This window comes from Ochotona princeps, chromosome 26 (assembly GCF_030435755.1).
Source record: "Ochotona princeps isolate mOchPri1 chromosome 26, mOchPri1.hap1, whole genome shotgun sequence".
NCBI lineage: Eukaryota > Metazoa > Chordata > Mammalia > Lagomorpha > Ochotonidae > Ochotona > Ochotona princeps.
The window spans coordinates 26,207,252-26,227,385 of NC_080857.1; the positions used below are offsets into that span (position 1 = coordinate 26,207,252).

Sequence of the window (20,134 nt, forward strand, 5' to 3'; positions counted from 1 at the left end):
GTTCTAAGTGTTTCTGTGAAGATGGTGTTTTGGTTTGTTTGGTTTCTGAGGTTTAGTGCTTTTTATTGGAATGGCAGATTTACAGAGAGCAGGAGAGACATGCACGGGCGCCTGTAAGGGATGCTAGTATTTGGAGGATTGGCCAGTTGAGCCAAGGCACTGGCTCTATGGTGGGGGTGTCTTGGGTGCAGTTCACCTTTAGATTGGCAGCCCGGGTGAAGCAGACAACCCTCCCTAATGTGAGTAAGCCTCCTGCCGTCAAGTGAGAAGCAAAGGGCAGAGCTTTCTCCAAAGGAGAGAATTTTTTCCTACCTGACGGGCCTTGAGACAGGTACATCAGCTTTCTTCTTCCTTGGAACTCAAACTGAACTCTGGACTCAGCCTGATACCAAGATGGAGCGCCTGCAGACCAGAACGACACCATCGGCTCTTCCGGTTCTCCAGTCTTCTCACGTGGACTGGAAACCAGCTGACTGGCAGCCTCCTGCCTCCCACTTGCTCATTCACTCCGCACACCCCAGGACTACCAGCCTCCAGAATCATGGCTTCTCTATCTGTATGCGTCTCTGAAGAACCCTAATGCAAATGCTGTGTGTGTCTGCTTAAAGCATTTCATTATTCCGTTGGTGTTGAAGCATGGGGAGGAAGTGTGGAAACAATTCACTGAGTCTCTGGAAGAGACCTGAACAAAGGATTATTTTTGGGCTACCTGTGGCTCCCAAGTCCTTCAACGGTTTTCTCCTTCCTGGTTGTGCAATTAGGGCCGAACTTTTAGACTGAGTAGTTTTTCCCTTTTTTACCTTGGCTACAAAAAGAAGCATATTAAAACATCCAATTGGGCCCAGTGTGATAGCGTAGTGGTTAAAGTCCTCGCCTTGCACACCCAGGATCCCATATGGTTGCCGGTTCTAATCCCAGCAGCCCTGCTTCCCATTCAGCTCCCCTGCTTGTGGCCTGGGAAAACAGTCGAGGACGGCCCAAAGCCTTGGGACCCTGCACCTGTGTGGGAGACCCAGAAGAGCTCCTGGTTCCTCGCTCCTGGCTTCAGATTGGCTCAGTTCCAGCCGTTGTAACCACTTGGAGAGTGAATCATCCGATAGAAGATCTTCCTCTTTGTCTCTCCTCCTCTCTGTATATCCACCTTTCAATAAAAATAAATAAGTCTTAAGAAAAAATATCCAATTATGATTCCAGATTTTTTTCTATTTTTTAAAAGGTTTATTTATTTTATTGGAAAGGCAGATTTACAGAGAGAAGGAAACACAGAGAGAAAGATCCCCCATACACTGGTTCACTCCCCAAGTAGCTGCAATGGCTGGGGCTGAGCCGATCCGAAGCCAGAAGCCAGAAGCTTCTTTCGGCTCTCCCACGCGAGTGCAGGGTCCCAAGGCTTTGGACTGTCCTCGACTGCTTTCCCAGACCATAAGCAGGGAAGTGGATGGGAAGTGGAGCAGCCGGGACATGAACTGGTCCCTACATGGGATTCCTGTGGTGTGCAAGCTGAGGATTTAGCCACTAGTTAAATCATAGAGCTGGGCCCCTAACAGCTACTTTAAAAAAAAAGATTTATTCATTTTTGTGGGAAAGGCAGATATACAGAGAGGAGGAGAGACAGGGAGGAAGATCTTCCATCTGATGGTTCACTCCCCAAGAGGCCGCAACAACTGTTGCTGAGACTATCCAAAGCCAAGAACCCAGAGCCTCTTCCAGGTCTCCCACACGGGTGCAGGGTCCCAATGCATTGGGCCATCTTCGGCTGCCTTCCCAGGGCACAGGCAGGGAGCTGGATGGGAAGTGGAGCTGCCGGGATTAGAACCAGCGCCCATATGGGATCCTGGCACATTCAAGGCGAGGACTTTAACCACTGCGCTATCGCCTCAGGCCCTAAAAGTCTACTTTTGATGCTAACATAATACCAGTTTTAGTTTGTCTACAAGGTATATATTTTTCTATTTTTAAATCTCATCTTTTTGTTCTTGAAAAGTGCTTTTCATAGTCTCTTTTAATCTAGTTTGATACTGTCATATTATTACTTTAGAAATGCAGAGCTATAGAGAGAAGCAGAGAGAGAGAGAGAGAGAGAGAGAGAGAGAGAGAGAGAGAGATCTGAGATATCTTCCATTTGCTGGTTCATTCCCCAGATGGTCACAGTGGCTGAAGCTAAGCCTATGCAAAGCCAGGAGTCAGGACCTTCTTGCAGGATTCCCACATGTGTACAGGGTCCCAAGGACTTGGGGCCATCCTCTTCTGCTTTCCCAGGCACGTTAGCAGAGAGCTAGATCAGATGTGAAGCAACCCCACATGAACCAGCACCATATGGAGTGCCAACACCGCAGACAGAGGCCAAGTCTACTATGTCATCAAACCAGCCCCACATGGAGTTTCTTGGTCAGCACAGTGTTATATAGTGGCAGGCAGATACTCATACCCAGAGTGCACTTGGAAATGATGGTTTCAAAACCAGCCTCTGCCAGGGAAACCACTGCAGGACTTAACATTGGACCGTTTCTCTTTCTTCTTGACTCAATTTAGATAAATGCAACAGCACAGCTCTTTTCACAAAGCTACATTTCTCTTGATAGTTATTGTATAGGTTTTAAGCAGGGGATCAATCTTTTGGAGTTGTTTGCAAATTAAGTTTGGAAATTGGCTGAGTTGCTTTCAAGATATTCTTACCTACCGATGCTTTACAGAATCCATCTGGTGGAAAGAGAAACGGCAGAGCAAAAAGCTCATCTCTTGGAGAAAAGGTTATCCGAGGCCAGCAGATTCACCCCTTTTACAAATGTGAAAGTGCAAGAGGATTCCTTGGGTACTTTCACAGGGAAGGTGAGAATAAATTTCACTGTTTTCTAAAGAAATGGGATTTTTTTGTTCTATATCATTTTAAAAAAATTTATTTCTGGTGATGTTGACAAAGTTGAGAGGGATGTGTGCCCATGTGGACACTGATTACAGTGGGTCTAGGAATAGAAGAAAGTGGATTAGACCATAGTTTCCCATTTTGTTTTTCTTCTTTCTGTTTTGGGGGGAAGGGGAGAGAGAAGGAACAAAGCCACACCCAGCATTCTAACCTCATCAGTACCCAGGGATGGGGAAGAGCCACCTGCTGTAATCCCAGGTCCCCAATGTGGAACATGCTGCACGTGTTCTGCTCAAGTGGTTTCAGTAGTTCTGCAGTGCTGCTGATTTTGTTGCTCCAAGGATGAGGAAATCCTTCCAAGCTTCATTGGCTGACACAGGACACCTTAGCATTTCCATTTGCCCAGAGACTTGTAATGTGTTGAGAGGACCTGCAAGGATGGTCTGATGGTCTCTGAAATTCAAAAATGGTTATAAGCAGAGAGACTGTGAGAGAATTGGGAGGAAATATGGTGGTTAAACAGTGAAATACTGGAGTTCTACACATCTGACATGGATTAGTTCCTGCTGCTGATGAAATCTGAGTTTGTCTAAGAGGGTAATTTATTTTTTAAAGATTTATTTTTATTTTTATTACAAAGTCAGATATACAGTGAGGAGGAGAGACAGAGAGGAAGATTTTCCATCCGATGATTGACTCCCCAAGTGAGTGCAACGACCAGTGCTCTGCCGATCCAAAGCCAGCAGCCAGAAACTTCCTCCAGGTCTCCCACACGGGTGCAGGGTCCCAAGGCTTTGGGCTGTCCTCTACTGTTTTCCCAGGCCACAAGCAGGGAGCTGGATGGAAAGTGGAGCAGCCTGGATTAGAACCGGCGCCTATATGGGATCCCGGGGGTGCATTCAAGGCGAGGACTTTAGCTGCTAGGCCACCACACCGGGCCCTAAGAGGGTAATTTAAAGAGCATTGTAGGTCAGAGTCTTGGAGACCGAGGCACAGGGATGATGAGTAGTCTGTATTGGCCCTTGGCATCTAGAATGATGGTGTGAGTTGGGTTTAAAAGAAGGGAGACTGGAGCCTGGGCTCCTGAGGATGATTCATAGGAGGAGCCAATGGTGTTCCAGAAGTCTGGCAAAAAAGATCAAGATGGATTGTTGAAAACAGGTGGTAAGTGTTTGCTGTATGTGTGTTTCATCTTGAAAGTATGATCTATTAATATGAAGTATTCCTTAAAAAAGAATCAGCAGGGACAAGCGTTCAGCTTATTGGTTAAGATGATCCTACATCTGAGTATCTGGATTTGATTCCTGGCTCCAGCTCTCTACTCAGCTCCCTGCTAATGCAGACTCTATGAGGCAGATGATGATGGCTCCAGTAGTTGGGTTTCTATCATTCGTGTCCGAGTGGGAGACCTGGATGAAGTTCCTGGCTCCTGGCTTCAGCCTGGCCAAGTCCCAGCATTTGGAAACTAGACCAGAGTGAAAAGCAAGCTCTCACTGCTTATCTCTCTGCTTCTAAAATACAATTTTTAAAAAAATGCTTCCTTTATCAAAATTTGGCAACTACTTTCTTTTTTTTTTTTTTTTTTAAAGATTTATTATTATTATTGGAAAGCCGGATATACAGAGAGGAGGAGAGACAGAGAGGAAGATCTTCCATCCGATGTTTTACTCCCCAAGTGAGCCGCAACGGGCCGGTGCGCACCGATCCGAAGCCAGGAACCAGGAACCTCTTCCAGGTCTCCCATGTGGGTGCAGGGTCCCAAAGCCTTGGGCCGTCCTCGACTGCTTTCCCAGGCCACAAGCAGGGAGCTGGATGGGAAGTGGAACGGCCGGGATTAGAACCGGCGCCAATATGGGATCCCGGGGCGTTCAAGGCGAGGACTTTAGCCACTAGGCCACGCTGCCGGGCACTGGCAACTACTTTCAAAGCAGCTTGCTAATTTCAATCTTTCTTTTGGCTGCTATTAAATTATGTGCAATAATCTAATTCTTTATGGAAATATCCATTTCCTGTCAACTTTTCACTTAAAAGTCTTAGCATTCACCAGTGACCCTTGCCTGAATAATTTATTTCATTAGCAGATTCAAAATGCCAATTTTGAAATTTCTTTTTAAAACTTATTTATTTGTTTTTATTGGAAAGGCAAATTCACAGAAAGGAGAGACAGAAAGATCCTCCTTCTGCTAGTTCACTCCCCAAGTGGCCACGATGGTCAGAAGTGAGCTGATCCGAAGCCCGGAGCCAGGAGCTTCTTCCAGGTCTCCCATATGGGTACAGGGTCCCAAACTTTGGGCTGGCCTGTAATGCCTTCCCAGGCCACAAGCAGGGAGTTGGATGGGAAGTGGGTCAGCTAGGACATGAACTGCCCATATGGAATCTCAGCACATGCAAGAGGAGGCATTGCACCAAGCCCTGATTTTGAAATTTCTGTCATTCCTTCTCTGTTTATTACTTCACATTCTTCTGTACAGAATTTATCCTCACCTGCTGGGGCTGTTTCGTTGGTTAGCTGCTTCTCTCAGCTACATTTCCCACGTTCCCAAAGCAGTTTCTCCATGTCATTATTTCAGTACCTGTTACTATTTCTAGTTTGCCATTTTGAATATACTCCTGTCTCTATTGTAACTTTTATTGCGGTATATTTTGCATATATAGTGATATATATGATTGATATATATATGAATGATATCTATTTACACACATATAATCTTCTATTGTGATACATTTCAAAAAGGGAAAAGCAGATGTATTCAATCTAATGTGGGAAGTTTAATCTGTGTTCGCTTATTTAGGATAAAGGTGAAGTTAATCTGGCTAAGAACTTTGAGAGAAACAACATTTTCCATGCTGAAGGACCAAAAGATGGGCAGAAAATTTGGGAGAAATGTCAACAAGACTTGATCCATAAAGAAAAGCAAATACCTGAATTAGACAGACCTCCACACTCGTGCGATGGGGAGACTAAAACCGAGCAGTCCCAATATCACAGTCTGCTGGGACAGCTGGCGACTCTGCTGAGTGACAGTGTCGGCCCTATCCCAGCCACAGAGGACGCAGTGAAGGAGAGGATTCAGGAGATGGGCGCCAGTGAGCAGTCTTGGAAGTCTGTAAGTGCAATGACAGAAACAGTGTTTCCAACCTGAGGCATTTACAAACGTAGGTGTTGATCCTATCAGATCCAGTGAACTGTGGCTCTTACTACAGTGAAAGCGGAGAAGAGGCGCATGCTGTGAGGCAAGCTAATTGAGAGCACAGAGCACTGGGCCACCTAATCCTGCCATCGAACACCTGTGCACTGCTCGGAGGGACACTTCCTTCTCTGTTTTCATTTGTCAAATGGGGACGGTGACATAGTTTAGTGCCTGTGACTCCAAAGATTAAATGGGTTAATACATGAACAATGCTTAGTTCAGTCTAGGTTCAATAAATATTAAAAATAATAAATGTGGGGAGACTGTATTCACATGGTTTCTCACAAGCTTGAATGTATTGGTAAAGCCCATTCAAAGGTTGAAACAACAGGTTTAACTGGTTATGTCTGTTTGTTTGAATCCAGATTATTCTAGCAAAAATCCATGACTCCTCACCCTGAAGGTCAAAGGATGGGGGGATATTACTCAGATTGAGTGTGCTGGTGAAACCTGCAACATAGTAGCCTGTTTGGGGCTATAGGGAGTATTAAACAATGTTTTTTTCTGAAAATTTGTGGTACAAATTATTCACAACTAAGTAAAAAGTCTTGTTTTTATGTATAAACTTATTTTTTCAACCATTTTGTAGAAGAGTATTTCAAAAAGTTGGTGGAAAATGAATTTAAATACATTTATGTTATTATAGATATCTAAAAATATCTATTTTTATGGGTATTGTTTTAAATTGAGAGGTAGAGTGAGGAAAAGAGAAGAACAGAGGAAGAGGAGGAGGAAGAGAGAGAGACAGAGAATGAGAGAGAAGGCACGCAATAGCCAGGCCTGGTGCTGAAGCTGGGAGTGAGGAGCTGTCATTTTGGCCTCCAATGTGGATGGTATCAATACAGTCATTTGAACCATCACTACTGTTTCCACGGGTTTGTATTAGCAGGAAGATGGAGTCAGGAGATAGAGCTGGGAACTGATCAGTACTCTGATTATAGGAATGCAGGCGTCTTAACTGCAAGGATCCATTCCTGCTCTTAAAGTGTGTATTGTTTAAATGTACTTCTTGAAGATCCCTCAGACATGCCAAATCTTAAACAGATTTCCCAATTACCACTTCAGTTGTTTAGTGTCACCCTCACGTCAGTATCAATAAAACGTGTGCACAGTTTTGAAGTGAAGTAGAAAGCACCGCTCATCGGGAAGCTTTTAATATGCTTTCTTTTGCAGAAAACAAAAAGCCTTCAGCAGGAAATTCAGCTGCTCACTCAGCGCCTGGAGGAGCTGTATGGTCTGAATGAGGAAGCTGTTCAGGGGTCAACCCCAAATGAAGAGAATTCTTGGGAACAGAAGAGACCCTTCAAATGCCTGGAAGGAAAAATTGCTATCAATGACTTTTTTCAGAGGAAATCAGACTTGGACTGGAAGAAAGTAAGAATTTTCTGGGGTGTAGGCACTTCTGTGACAATGAAAATGATTATATTTTATCAATAACTTTACTGCTTAAGGCTATTACTACTGTTTACTTTTATTTAATAGAATCCAGTGAATCCTTAAGGCATCTGATGATACCCAGAATCCTCTCCCCTCCCCCACTCCCTTTTTCTCTTGTACAGGTACTTGATGTTTATTGTGGCAGCGTGTTTACATATGTATATTGTAAAGATTTATCTGTTTATTCACTTTCAAGGCCTAGTAAAAGAGACAGAAAAATGTTCCATCTGCTGGTTTACTTGCCAAATGGCTGCAATAGCCAGGGCTGAGCCATGCTGATGCCTGGAGGTAGGAACTCCAACCCATCCTCCAAATATTTGGGCCTTCTTCCAGTGCCTTAACAGGTGCATCAGCAGGAAGCTGGCGACTGCTACAGGATGCTGGTGTTTCAGGCAGTAACTTTGCCTTAATAAAATAAAATAAAATTAAATTAAATTAAATTACAATAAAATATAAAAAATAAAATAATCTTTAAAAAGTACAAATGATCTTACCACTTGGTGATAGCCCATATTAAAATGCAGATGAATATTTCTTTGTATTTCAACAATCAATTTATTTTTTAAAATTTATTTTGATGATGATGCTTACATAGTTGATTAGGGTAGGAAGGCCGAAGGATTAGGGGATAGGAGTAAAATCATTGTTTCCAAGCTTTCTTTTTCTTTGTCCTGTTTCTGGGGGAAGGGAGAGGTAAGGGAAGAAGCAGCACCCAGCCTCCCAACCGCCTCAGTACCCAGGGATAGGGAACAGCCGCCCGATGTCATCCCAGGATCTCCGATGTGGAACATGCGCCAAGGGTTCTGCTCAAGTGATTTAAATGGTTCTTGAATGCTGTCAATCTCATCCTCTAAGGATGAGGAAATCTTTCCAAGGTCCGTTGGCTGATACAGTCCACCTTAGAGTCTCCTTTCACCCAGATATTTGCTGCCAATGCTTGGCTGGGGTAGTTAACCAATTTATTCTGCTTCCCATCCTGTGCTATGGTACCAGATGTCCTACTCAGGTTCCAATGGACCTCCATATCCTCCATGTGCATCTGGATATGTCATCTACTGCTCCATCTAAGTCACTGAGGAGGCCCAGTCCTGGTATATGAACTCCATGGTCAGACCACAGATCCTGCGATTCTCCCCATGGTTGGGGTGAGTCAGCTGGATGGCTCCTAAAAGAAACCTTGCGTGAAGTAATCTCAGACTTGACTCGTGTATGCTTGCTAAAATGGTGTCTAGCTTTGTCACCCAAATCAGCCTACGCACATACTGATAGTTGTAATTGCTGGGTCGGTTCTGTCTCTAGCCCTGCCTCTTGCGTAAACCAGTGGATACAGTGGCAGTGGTCCAGCCTAGCTGTGCCTGCCACACACTTGGCCCTCATGTACACTAGCCTAATTGGAGCAACCTCCACTAATCAGCCCTGGCTCCTGTGCTTGCCAGTATGTGCAGCAGACTGGTCCAGTCTGTCCCACATTCCATTCAGCTCTTGTACATGTCAGTGGGCATTGGAGCCTAGCTCACCCAACTGACTTCACTGTCCAGCCCACTCTCACGCTAGCGGGTGTCATTGCCTGTCTAGTCACTCCCACTCCCAACCCTGGTTTTCATGGTCACCAGTGGGAGTTGTAGCCCATTGAGAAATGTCCACCATTTCCCTACTGGATCCACTCCCAGTTCCAGATCTTGCACTCTTCAGGTGGTTCTGCAGTCTAACCTTGACAGGATTTGCCCCCAGTCTCACTACTTGCCAGCTAATGCTGTGGCAAAGCCCAAGCTACCTACACTTATTCTGGCTCATGCATGCACCAGTGAATACAGTTGGTTAGCCCAGGCTGGCTTTCCCCCTTACCCAGTTCACATGCAGGTCAACAGGTGTTGTGGCCCTGCCTGGCCTGGTCTGTCCCCAGTTACAGTTCTCATGCTTACCAGTGGGGGCAGTGGGCCAGTAGGGGAGCCCAATGAGTCCCTCTACTGGGTTAGCACATCCCCTCAAGTCACATGTGCTGGTGGGTGCTGTGGCCCAGTCTGGCATAGCCTGCCTCACCTCAGCATTTGCCAGCAGGTGCTATAGCCTGTCCCAGCCCAGCCTGCCCCAGTTCCAATTCTTGCTGGTGGGTGCTACAATCTAGCTCAGTTCAGGTCAGCTTGCCCACAGTCCCAGTCTTAATGTGAACTGGTTGGTATTGCAGCCTAACCAACCAGTCCTGCACCCCATCCTGGTTCTCACATCTGCCCATGGGTGTTATGAACTGTCCCAGCCTGGTCTGCCCACAACCTGGCTTGCTCTGGACTACTCCCAGCCTTGGTTCTTGCGCTTGGTTTCAGGGACTGTATTCTGACAGAGTAGTTCCCCAAGCTCCTCTATCAGGTTACCTCCCAGTGGCACACACGTAGCTCTGTGGCCCAGCCTGACTTGGCCTACTTCCTGTCCTTTCCAGTTCAGTGACGTCCCCAACCGGCCCACAACCAATCCAGTTTTTACTGTTGAGTGCTACAAGCCCAGCCACGTCTGGTACACATTCAGACCCAGCTCTGCATGGCTCAGCAGATGCTGCAACCTAGCCCAGCCTATCTTATACCCACCCTAGCTCTCATGAGCACCAGTGGGTGCTGGAATCAAGCCCAGTCTGACACTCCCCAGACCCAATCTACCCTCATACCAAGGGACATTGCATTCATGTCCAGCCCAGATTGCTATCCCCACTCTTGCTTGTCATGTTCACCAATCTGAATCATAACACAGGTTGGGTATTCCCTTAGCTCCCCAACCAGACTTACATCCCAGCACAGATCTTGTGTGTGCCAGTGGTTGTTCTGATCTAGCCCAGGTCTGCATGGTCCAACCCCCATTTGGCCTTTGTCATCAGATTCTACAGCCTGACCTGTCCCAGCTAATTCCCAGTCCCAAGTCTCGCAGCCTAGCCCTGCCCAGTTTGCTCCCATTCCTGGCATATGTATATCTGTAGGTGTGATAACCTAGCCTAATATGAACCATGCTCCATCCTGGCTCCTGCACATGCCAGTGGGCTATGGTTGACCAAGCCCTGCCTGGCCTTTCCCCTCCCAGATCTAACCCACACATTTGCTGAGAAGCAGAGCTGCCTTGCCTGGCCTGACCAACATCCAGGCTTGAATTATATGCTCACCAGTGGGAGATATGCCCCACCAGGGGAGTTTCCCAAGTTCACTCACCAGGCCCACTCCCAGACTAGATCTTATGTGTGCCAGGGGGTGCTAGGTCCTTACCCAGCATAGTCTGTCCCTTCTGTCCCAGCCTTTGAGATATCTTGTAGATGTTGTGGCCTGGCCTACCCCACACCCTATTCTTGGGTGTGCCTGTGGGTTTTGCAGCATGGACTAGCCTGGCCTGTTTTAAACCCTAGTACCCATGAGTTTCAGAGGTTCCATGATCATGCCTAGCTCAGCCTGTCATCACCCCCAGCTTTTGAGCAAGCTGGTAGAAATTGCAGTTTCACAGTGGTGAACCTACATATCCCCCACAGAATCTAGTCCTCTCACATGCTGATTAGTGTCATGGCCCAGCCTAACATTACCCGTCTCCTATTCCAAAACTCACTAGCAAGTACTATGATGTAGCCCTGCCAGGCAGGCCCCCATCCTAGCTTTAGTGACACTGGTGAGTGGTAGTTGGCAATATTCCATGTTAACTACCCCAACTCAAGTCTCCTGTGTGGGCTGGTACGTTGATCTGACCCGTAAAGGTCCTCCAGCTTCTCCCCTCCAAACCGCTTGATCTCAATCCCCTCGCTTATCTGTAAGTACAGTAACCTTGTTGATGGAAGCCCCCCAGAAGCCATTCCTCGTCTGCAGCATACTCCCTTAGTGGTCATCCCTCCCACACATCCACTTGTCCCTTTCCCTGATCAATCCATAGTCCCTGTGCCAAGGAGCATATGAGTTCTCCAGCCAGGCCTCCGGAGCCTTCCAGTGGGGTAGTGTGCCAGCCTGGAGCGCTGCCCATCCACTAGAGTCCCAAGCTCCTGAAACATATGCTGGCCTGGAACCTTCCCCTCCACACTCCCAAGATCCAGGCCCATTCAAAGTTCCCCAAGCCTGGTCCACCCAGGCCAGCATGCTAACCTAGGGCTCTATCGTCCCCATTCGGGACCAAGCATGTAGGGAAATCCCCAGGCTTACTCTACCTGCCTAGACATGAGCCCCCAGATCTCTGCACATCCCCACTGGTGCCATTCCCCAGGCCCCCTGCAAGCCTGCACCCCCAGCCCTATGCCAAGCCTGAGGTGTGCTGGGCCCCGGTGCCAATGATGGTGCTTGTGGGGCCAGGCCCAAGACAGGCCAACAATCACTTTAATAATGCTTATTTATGGCAAAAGCTTTTCCTTATGTAGGCATTCTAAAGTCTGCAATTTATAAATATTAGGGAGATGTGGTATTATGCTGTTTTGGACCTATTTCTTGAAGCCCAAGTCTTTATTCTCTACACAGGAAAACCCAGTGGGTAAGAATTCCCAGAGAAATGAGCATGACATGAAGTTCAAACAGCTAGGCAAAGACAACATGCAACAAATGTTGTTGACTCTTCGGCAGAATCTGCAGATTGCTACAACACAGAGAATGGAGGAGAAAATTCAAAAACTTCAGAAACAGCTCAGTGATTTGAAACTGTCAAATAAAAATATGAAAACTCAACTGACAAGAGTAAATATCCTTAAAGTAAGTAAGGGAAGTGAGGTTTCCAAAGAGTCACCAAAGCTTTGTTCTGTCACTGTTTTAGTTACATGTCTCTCATTGGACTTTTTGTTTGACATACATGCAAAAGAATGCATATTAATGTACGTATAATCGTAAAATTGGATGCCTTTTAATCCACTATCCACTTGGAGAGAAAGATTATTGCCAACCCCGCAGATGTCTCCTTGTATCCTAGGTGTTATGACTGTAAATTCCTTTACTTTTTACATTTTTTAAAAGGCTTATTTATTTTGTTGGAAAGGCAGATGTACAGAGAGGAGGAGAGATAGAGAGGAAGATCTTCCATCGATGATTCATTTCCCAAGTGGCCGCAATGGCCGGTGCTGCGTCAATCCGAAGCCAGGAGCCAGGCACTTCTTTCCGGGTTTCCCACGTGGATGCAGGGCCCCAAGGCTTTGAGCCGTCCTCGACTGCTTTCCCAGGCCACAAGCAGGGAGCTGGATGGGAAGTGGAGCTGCCGGGATTAGAACTGGTGCCCATATGGGATCCTGGCACATTCAAGGCAAGGACCTTAACCATTACGCTATTGCACCGGGCCCTACTTTTTACATTTTTTTAAAAAAGGCATTTTATTGAATTGAAATGTAGAGACAGAGAAAGAGACAGAGAGCTTCCCATCCTCTGCTTCACTCCCCAGAGGCCCACAACAGCTAAGGTTGGTTCAGGCCAAAACTGGGAGGCAGGGACTCATTCATGTCTTGCAGCTGGACCTCAAGTACTTCAGCTGCCATGTGCTATCTCCCAACGTGAATATTAGCAGGATGTTGGTGAGTAGAGTGAGAACTTGAACCCAGGCACTCTGGAATGGAATGTGGGCATTCCAAGCAGCATTTTTTAAAGATCTATTTATTTATTTGAAAGGCAAATGAGAGCAAGAATTAAAAAGACAAGGAGAGGGCCCAGTGTAGTAGCCTAACAGCTAAAGGCCTCATCTTGCACCCACCAGAATCCCGTATGGGCGCCAGTTCTAATCCTGACAGCCCCACTTCCCATCCAGCTCCCTGCTTGTGGCCTGGGAAAGCAGTCGAGGCCAGCCCAAAGCCTTGGGATCCTGCACCTGTGTGGGAGACCAGGAAGAGGTTCCTGGTTTCAGATGGACTCAGCACTGGCCATTGTGGCCACTAGGGGAGTGAATCAATGGACAAAAGATCTTTCTCTCTGCCTCTCCTCCTCTCTCTCTCTCTCTATTTGACTTTCCAGCAAAAATAAAATAACTCTTACAAAAAAAAAAGACAAGGAGACATCTTCATCTGCTTGTTCACTTTCCAAATGGCTACAGTGGTAGGAACTGGGCTGGTTCCAAGCCAGGATCTAAGAGTTCCTTCTGTATCACCTGCATGGGTACAGAGGCTCAAGCCATTCTCCACGGCTTTCCCAAGTGCATCAGCAGGGCACTGGATCAGAAGTGGAGCAGTCAGGACTCAAACTGATGCTCAGGAAGGCTTTGCCCGTTAGGCCCTCAGTGCCAGACCCCTCAAGCAGCATCTGAACCACTGTGCTAAGTTAGTCTGCCTTGAAATCTCTTGCTTTTTCTTTCCTGTTTACTGCAGTCTCTTGTTGGGGCAATAGCTAAAAGCCTTAGTCATGTTTTACTCTTCTTTAAGTCTTCTCCATGTCTAATTTTGTTGATATTATTTCAAATGTAAAGTATGCTTTTAAGTCAAACATGTACCATATCCTGGCCAGCTTATTTGGGATAAACTCTGCATTCTTCCTGCAGAGCCATTTTTTTTTCCATAAAGGCTATAAGATATTTCTGGACATGAGAAATGTGTTAAGCGTCTTGAAATTCTGAAGGTCCAGCCTATAAAGACGCTAAGGCACACGCTGATTGTTAATGAGTATGGTGGTAGAGAAACTGTGATGTACAAATATGTGTGTATATGTATGCATTTTTATACATACATGTTTTGTTTTTTACTTTTTTTTCCAACACTTATTTTTATTGGAAAGTCAGATATACAGAGAGGAGGAGAGCCAGAGAGGAAGATCTTCCATCTGTTGATTCACTCCCCAAGTGGCCACAACAGCTGGAGCTGAGCCAATCCAAAGCCAGGAGTTAAGAGCCTCTTCCAGGTCTCCCACACAGGTGCAGAGTCCCAATGCACTGGGCCGTCCTCAACTGTCCCAGGCCACAAGCAGGGAGCTGGATGGAAAGTGGAGCTGCCTGGATTAGAACTGGTGCCCATATGGGATCCCGGAGTGTGCAAGGCGAGGACTTTAGCCGTTAGGCTACCATGCTGGGCTCCACATAAATTGTTTTAAAAATATGGAAAAGACAGGCATGTTGTCTCTCCTATCTGCTACGTGTAGATCTAATTGCAATTATCTGTTCCCTCTCTCCCATTATACCCTGTTTCAGGACAAAACAATTGAGAGGCTCCGGCAATCTCTAACAAAAGTCGAAACTGGGAAAGAGAAGGTAATTAGGAAAACAGAAAACTCAAAAACTGCATTTGACTCTGGAGAGCAAGAAGCAGACAAAGAGAAAGCCCGTTGTCACGTGGACAATGTCACCCCGGAGCCCTCCACGGCGAAGAGCACGCTGGAGCCTGCATTAGGGCGAGAGCGAGAGGTTAAATTCTTCTCATTATATCAAGGTTAATTTAGCTGAAGTGATAAACACTCACCTTCACTAAGACTCCAACTGGCTTGGACAAAAGGGAAGGTATTGACTTAGGGAATCACACACAAGTTCAGCAGCCTGACTCGGGGAGGGCAGTGACCCACGGGGCCCCAGCATCAGCACCTGGAACCTGATGAGGCTGGTCTTGCCACCTCTTCTTTGGCACTGGCATGTCAGCTGGACTGTCTGCCAGCTGGTGCCACTGACAACCATGGAGTTTCATGTTTAGCTTCTGTGGCAGGAGAATCCCAGGGGTTAAGTGCTTATCCCTGGTGGGTAGAGATGGAATTGAATGGTTAGCTTAGGGCTGCATATACATCCTCTGGGAAGGGAGAAGGGGTGTGGTGGTCCCAGGCTCATCAACAGGGAGCTGGGTCACAAGCAGAGCAGATAGGACTCAAACCCTGCCTGACTGCAGGTCACAGATTAGCCCATTATGCCACAATGCTGGCCATTTTTAATGGCCACAGCTCCATCTCTCCTTCATTCCTATAAATTATTCTTTAGCTTATACTTAGTTTGCATTAGGGAACTGTACATGTTCTCTGTGCATCATGGCTGTTTTGGGCTAAGAGGAGTACTTTTGTCATCTGAGCAGTTTGTATACTTTTTAAAATTTTATGTGGACATATTTTGCTTGGCAATCTTTGGAAATGTTCTCATCTCCCCACGTCTCCAACATCACTAACTAGAAGCAGAGTTTATTTACACGTTTCTGGACTCCATACTGCCCTCTTCTGTCGGCCCACTGCGTGCAGCTTCTGAAGCCTACCCAAGCAAGCCTTTGATTTTGGTGGTTGGGGTGCATTGGAGTCTGATTGTGCGACACTCTGCTCAAGACCCTGAGTTGCCTCTTTGCATTTACATTTTCCTTTGCTACCAAGCCTCTGATGCTCATGTTCCCTTCAGGTGCCACCCCCTTAGAAGCCCTGTTGTTGATCAGTGTCACTTGTGTGCTGGGGCATCCAAATCCTGTTCTTTCCTCTCCACACCTGCAGCTCTTCTGACCCACCAGATCTTAGATATATATTCTCAGTATTTCCTCATGGATGAACTGTCCCGTGTGTGGATGTAGGATCGTCTCTGAAGCGGCTTCCTTCCCCTCTGTAATTCAAGCCCGGATCTTCTTTAGTTAGACTTTAGGTGTGATTCACAGATGGTCTGATTTGCCCTTCCTGTTGATCACCTTGGGTTTTGGAGAATAGAAGAAAAAAAGTTTGTATTTGGGTTCTATTAGTATGTCATAGAGCAAATCAGAAGTCCCAAAGGTAGGGACCAGTGATGTGAGCATGCCATATGGGCATTGGTTCAGATCCCAGCTTCTCCACTTCCACTTCCTGCTTATGACCCAGGGAAGACAGTAGGAGATGGCTAAAGTCCTCGTACCCCTGCACCCATGTGGTAGACAAAGCTAAAAGGAGCTCCTGGCTCCTGGCTTTGGCCTTGTCCAGCCCTGGCCATTGTAATTATTCAGGGAACAAACCAGCAGACTGAAATCTACCTCTCTATCCCTCTTTTCCTCTTTCTTTAACTCTGCCTTTCAGATAAATTGAATCTTAAAAAAAAAAATAGGACCAAAGTAATAAAATTAGGTTTGGCTTACAAAAAATATAAAATAAGAAATAAACAATAAGTACGGGGTCTAGTGTGATGGCTCAATGGCTAAATCCTTACCTTTCAACTGCTGGGATTATATGTCGGCACCAAATTCGTGTACCAGCTGTTCTACTTCCCATCCAACTCCCTGCTTGTGGCCTGGGAAAGCAGTAGAGGATGACCCAAACCTTGGGGCCCTGCACTCATGTGGGAGACCCGGAAGAAGCTCCTGGCTCCTGCCTCCTGCCTCCTGGCTTCAGATCAGCTCAGTTCTGGCTGTTGTGGCCACTTGGGGAGTGAACCAGCAGATGATCTTTCTCTCCTTCTCTCTGTAAATCTGCCTTTCCAATAAATATTTATATATAAGAAAAATAGAAATAAGTATGGAAAAGCAAATAACATTTTTAAAAGATTTATTTATTTTTTTATTGGAAAGTCAGATATACATAGAGGAGGAGAGACAGAGAGGAAGATCTTCCGTCTGATGATTCACTCCCCAAGTGAGCGCAACAGCTGGTGCTGCGCCGATCCAAAGCCAGGAGCCAGGAACTTCCTCTGGGTCTCCTATGCAGGTGCAGGGTCCTAAGGCTTTGGGCCATCCTCAACTGCTTTCCCAGGCCACAAGCAGGGAGCTGGATGGAAAGCAGAGCTGCTGGAATTAGAGCTGGTGCCCATATGGGATCCTGACGCATTCAAGGCGAGGACTTTAGCCTTTAGGTCTTGGCACCGGGCCCAGAAAACAACAATTTTTAAACTTAAAGTTATTTTAGATGATGTTTACATAGTTGATCAGGGTGGGAAGGATCTAGGGTTAGGGAAGAAGTGGGTGCGATCATTAAATTTTCAAACTTTCAAATTTTCTATTTCTTCTTCCCATTTCTGGGGGCAGGGGAGAGATAAGGGGTGAGACCATACCCAGCCTCCCAGCCATCCCAGTACCCGAGGATGGGGAAAGGCCACCCTATATCAATCCTGGGTCACAATGGCGCATGCTCTAAGGGTTCTGCCCAGGTGGATGCAATAGTTCTGAAATGCTGTCAATCTCGCCAATCTGTGGATGAGAAATCTCTTCCAATGTCCACTGGCTGACACAGCCGACCTTAGAGCCTCCATTTGCCCAGATATTTGCTGTCATCATGTGGCTGGGATGGTTATCCATATGTTCTGTTCTCTCTGCTGTGGTACCAGATGTCTCCTGCGGGCTCCATATCCTCTAGGTGCACCATGGTCTACTATCCAACACTCCATCTTTACACCGAGGCGGACCAGTTCTCATAGGTGCGCCCATGGAACCAGGCCAGGCAACCTGGACCCAGATGGAACCCCAAATTTGGGGCTCACAGACTCAGCACCCACCATGCATGCCCGCGACCCACTGGACACCCTATCCTTGGGGCTCACATATCTGGCACCTACCATACAGGCAAGCCCAGGGACCTGCGCCAGGAGACCCAGGCTCCTCCGAACCCTCCACCCCTGAGGCTCACAAATCTAGTACCCACTGCGCAGGGGGGTCCACGGATCTGGGTCAGGTGATCCAGGCCCCACCAGGTCCTCTGCCCCCGGGACTCACAGACTTGGCACCCACCATGCAGGCAGAGGCCAATAAAAAATTTTAAATACAGTTCATATGTAATGCGATAATTTTTCTATATTGAAAATATGGTTTGAATATAGAATACATTATCTTTAATAGGAATGTTTAATATCAACTTTCTAATATTCATAGGTGACCCAAACTAATGACATATTTTGATTTTTGTGGTAATTCTTTGTAGCTTGTTGACTTCCGCGAGACGATTATGAAGATGTTGGGATTTAACATGAAGACAGCCAATAAGGAAATCATCAATCAGCTGAAGCTTATCATCCAGGTTTACGAGATCTCTAACAAGACCAAGATTGCCCCTGGGTATGAGAAGGGTCAGGAAAATGACTGAGGATGTCCTGCGTGTCCCTAACTGCCAAGAACGCAGAAAATACACACTTTCTCTCCTGTCCCTTGCAGACGGCTTACACTAGGAATAAAATGCCTCGGGAAATTTTCACTTGAATCTATTCTCTCCTATCATGCTTAGCACTGCACTTTTCTTTGTAACAATCTTTTTTTTTTCAGATTTTATTATTATGTTTATTGCAAAGTCAGATACACAGAGAGGAAGATCTTCCATCCAATGATTCACACCCCCCCAAGTGGCCGCCACGGCTGGTGCTGTGCCTATCCAAAGCCAGGAGCCAGGAACTTCCTCTAGGTCTCCCATGTGGGTATAGGGTCCCAAGGCTTTGGGCTATCCTTGACTGCTTTCCCAGGCCACAAGCAGGGAATTGGATGGAAAGTGGAGCTGCCAGGATTAGAACCGGCACCCATATGGGATCCCGGCACGTTCAAGGTGAGGACTTTAGCCACTAGGCAACTGTGCCGGGCCCCGATCTTGTTTTATATATATATTTATGGCCTGGTGCAGATGGTTACTTGTAATATGATTTAAATATGTATCTAGTTACACTGAATTCTTATTGGTATTTTAAGTACAGTATATACTTCACAGTCTGTTTGTAGAATAAGCAGTTTCTCACTTATCCAGTCCCCCTGTAGAACCCAGAAGTTACACTCTAAGATGTGAGTTCACCTTACATATTCTACTTGATGAAGTGTCAGGCTTGGGGCAACAAGAAGGTCACTGAAAATTTAGCCGGCAATAGAACATTGTGTGATTTTTCCCCTAGTATTCCACAATACCTGCCAGTGTTTTCCTCTTCAGATAATCTGAGTTCTAATGCATTTTACTGAACACAGGAACTGGTTCACCTCCTAGGTGTTTTTAGACGTACCCAGGATGCCCTTGGTGGGAAAAGTCAGAATGCAGGCCGACCTGTGGACTCAGCACTTACTGGGATCACTGTTGTCTCCTCTTGCCTTGGCCTGCAAAGCCAGCATCCCAGATGGGTACAGTCCGAGTCGTAGCTGCTCCACTTCTGATTGAGCTTCTTGGAAAAGCAGCAGCAGACGTGGGCCCTTGATCCCCATGGGGAAGGTCTAGATGAAGCTCCAGACTCCTGGATGGATTTGGCCTGGTTTGGCCCCAGCCGTTAGGACCATTTGGTGAGTGAACCAGCGGAAGCAAGATTTCTGTCTCTCCTTTTCTCTTTAACTCTGCTTTTCAAACAAATCTTTAAACGAAAGGAAACAGGTATACTTAACATCTGTCTGGAAAGTACATGAACACAAAGAGTTGATACATTTTAAAAAGATTATTTATTTGAAAAGCAGAGTTTGCAGAGAGCGATTCCACCTGCTGATTCATACTCTGAATGGCAGCGACGCCAGCTGCGGGCCAGAAGCCTGCCTCCCACGCTCCTGAGGACCGCTGCCAGTCTTGCCTTGCCTTGTCTAGCCTGGTCCATGAGCTGAGCGGAAGCTGAGGCTATTTCCCACCCTTCCATAACTAGGTCACTCTTCAGAAACTCCTGGACCCCTGGCTATAGTGTAAGCAGCTCACCTATGCTCTCAAGGTCCCTGGCCTAGAAGCAGAAACCGAGCCTACTGGTAAGACATTGGCATCCCACATAGCAGTACCTGGTTCAATCCCTTTTCTGCCTGCAGACCTGCTAACACAGACCCTGGTCTGCAGCTGTGAGGGCTCAGGCCTGGACTGCGTTCCCGGCTCAGCCTCAGTGATGGGAACCACGG

The 20,134-nt window shown here is 46.6% G+C and overlaps 1 protein-coding gene across 1 annotated transcript in view; it reads left to right on the top strand.

The window, feature by feature from the left end:
- The window catches only part of LOC101522120 (coiled-coil domain-containing protein 170-like), a 35,051-nt gene extending 16,554 nt beyond the window's left edge, over positions 1–18,497 (top strand). The window contains exons 4-9 of the mRNA XM_058655106.1: positions 2,694–2,829; positions 5,656–5,970; positions 7,228–7,428; positions 11,955–12,182; positions 14,584–14,796; positions 18,222–18,497. Coding sequence (XP_058511089.1) covers positions 2,694–2,829; positions 5,656–5,970; positions 7,228–7,428; positions 11,955–12,182; positions 14,584–14,796; positions 18,222–18,383 — 1,255 coding nt within the window. The 3' untranslated portion in view covers positions 18,384–18,497. The remainder of the gene's footprint in view (positions 1–2,693; positions 2,830–5,655; positions 5,971–7,227; positions 7,429–11,954; positions 12,183–14,583; positions 14,797–18,221) is intronic.
- Positions 18,498–20,134: the final 1,637 nt, after the last annotated feature.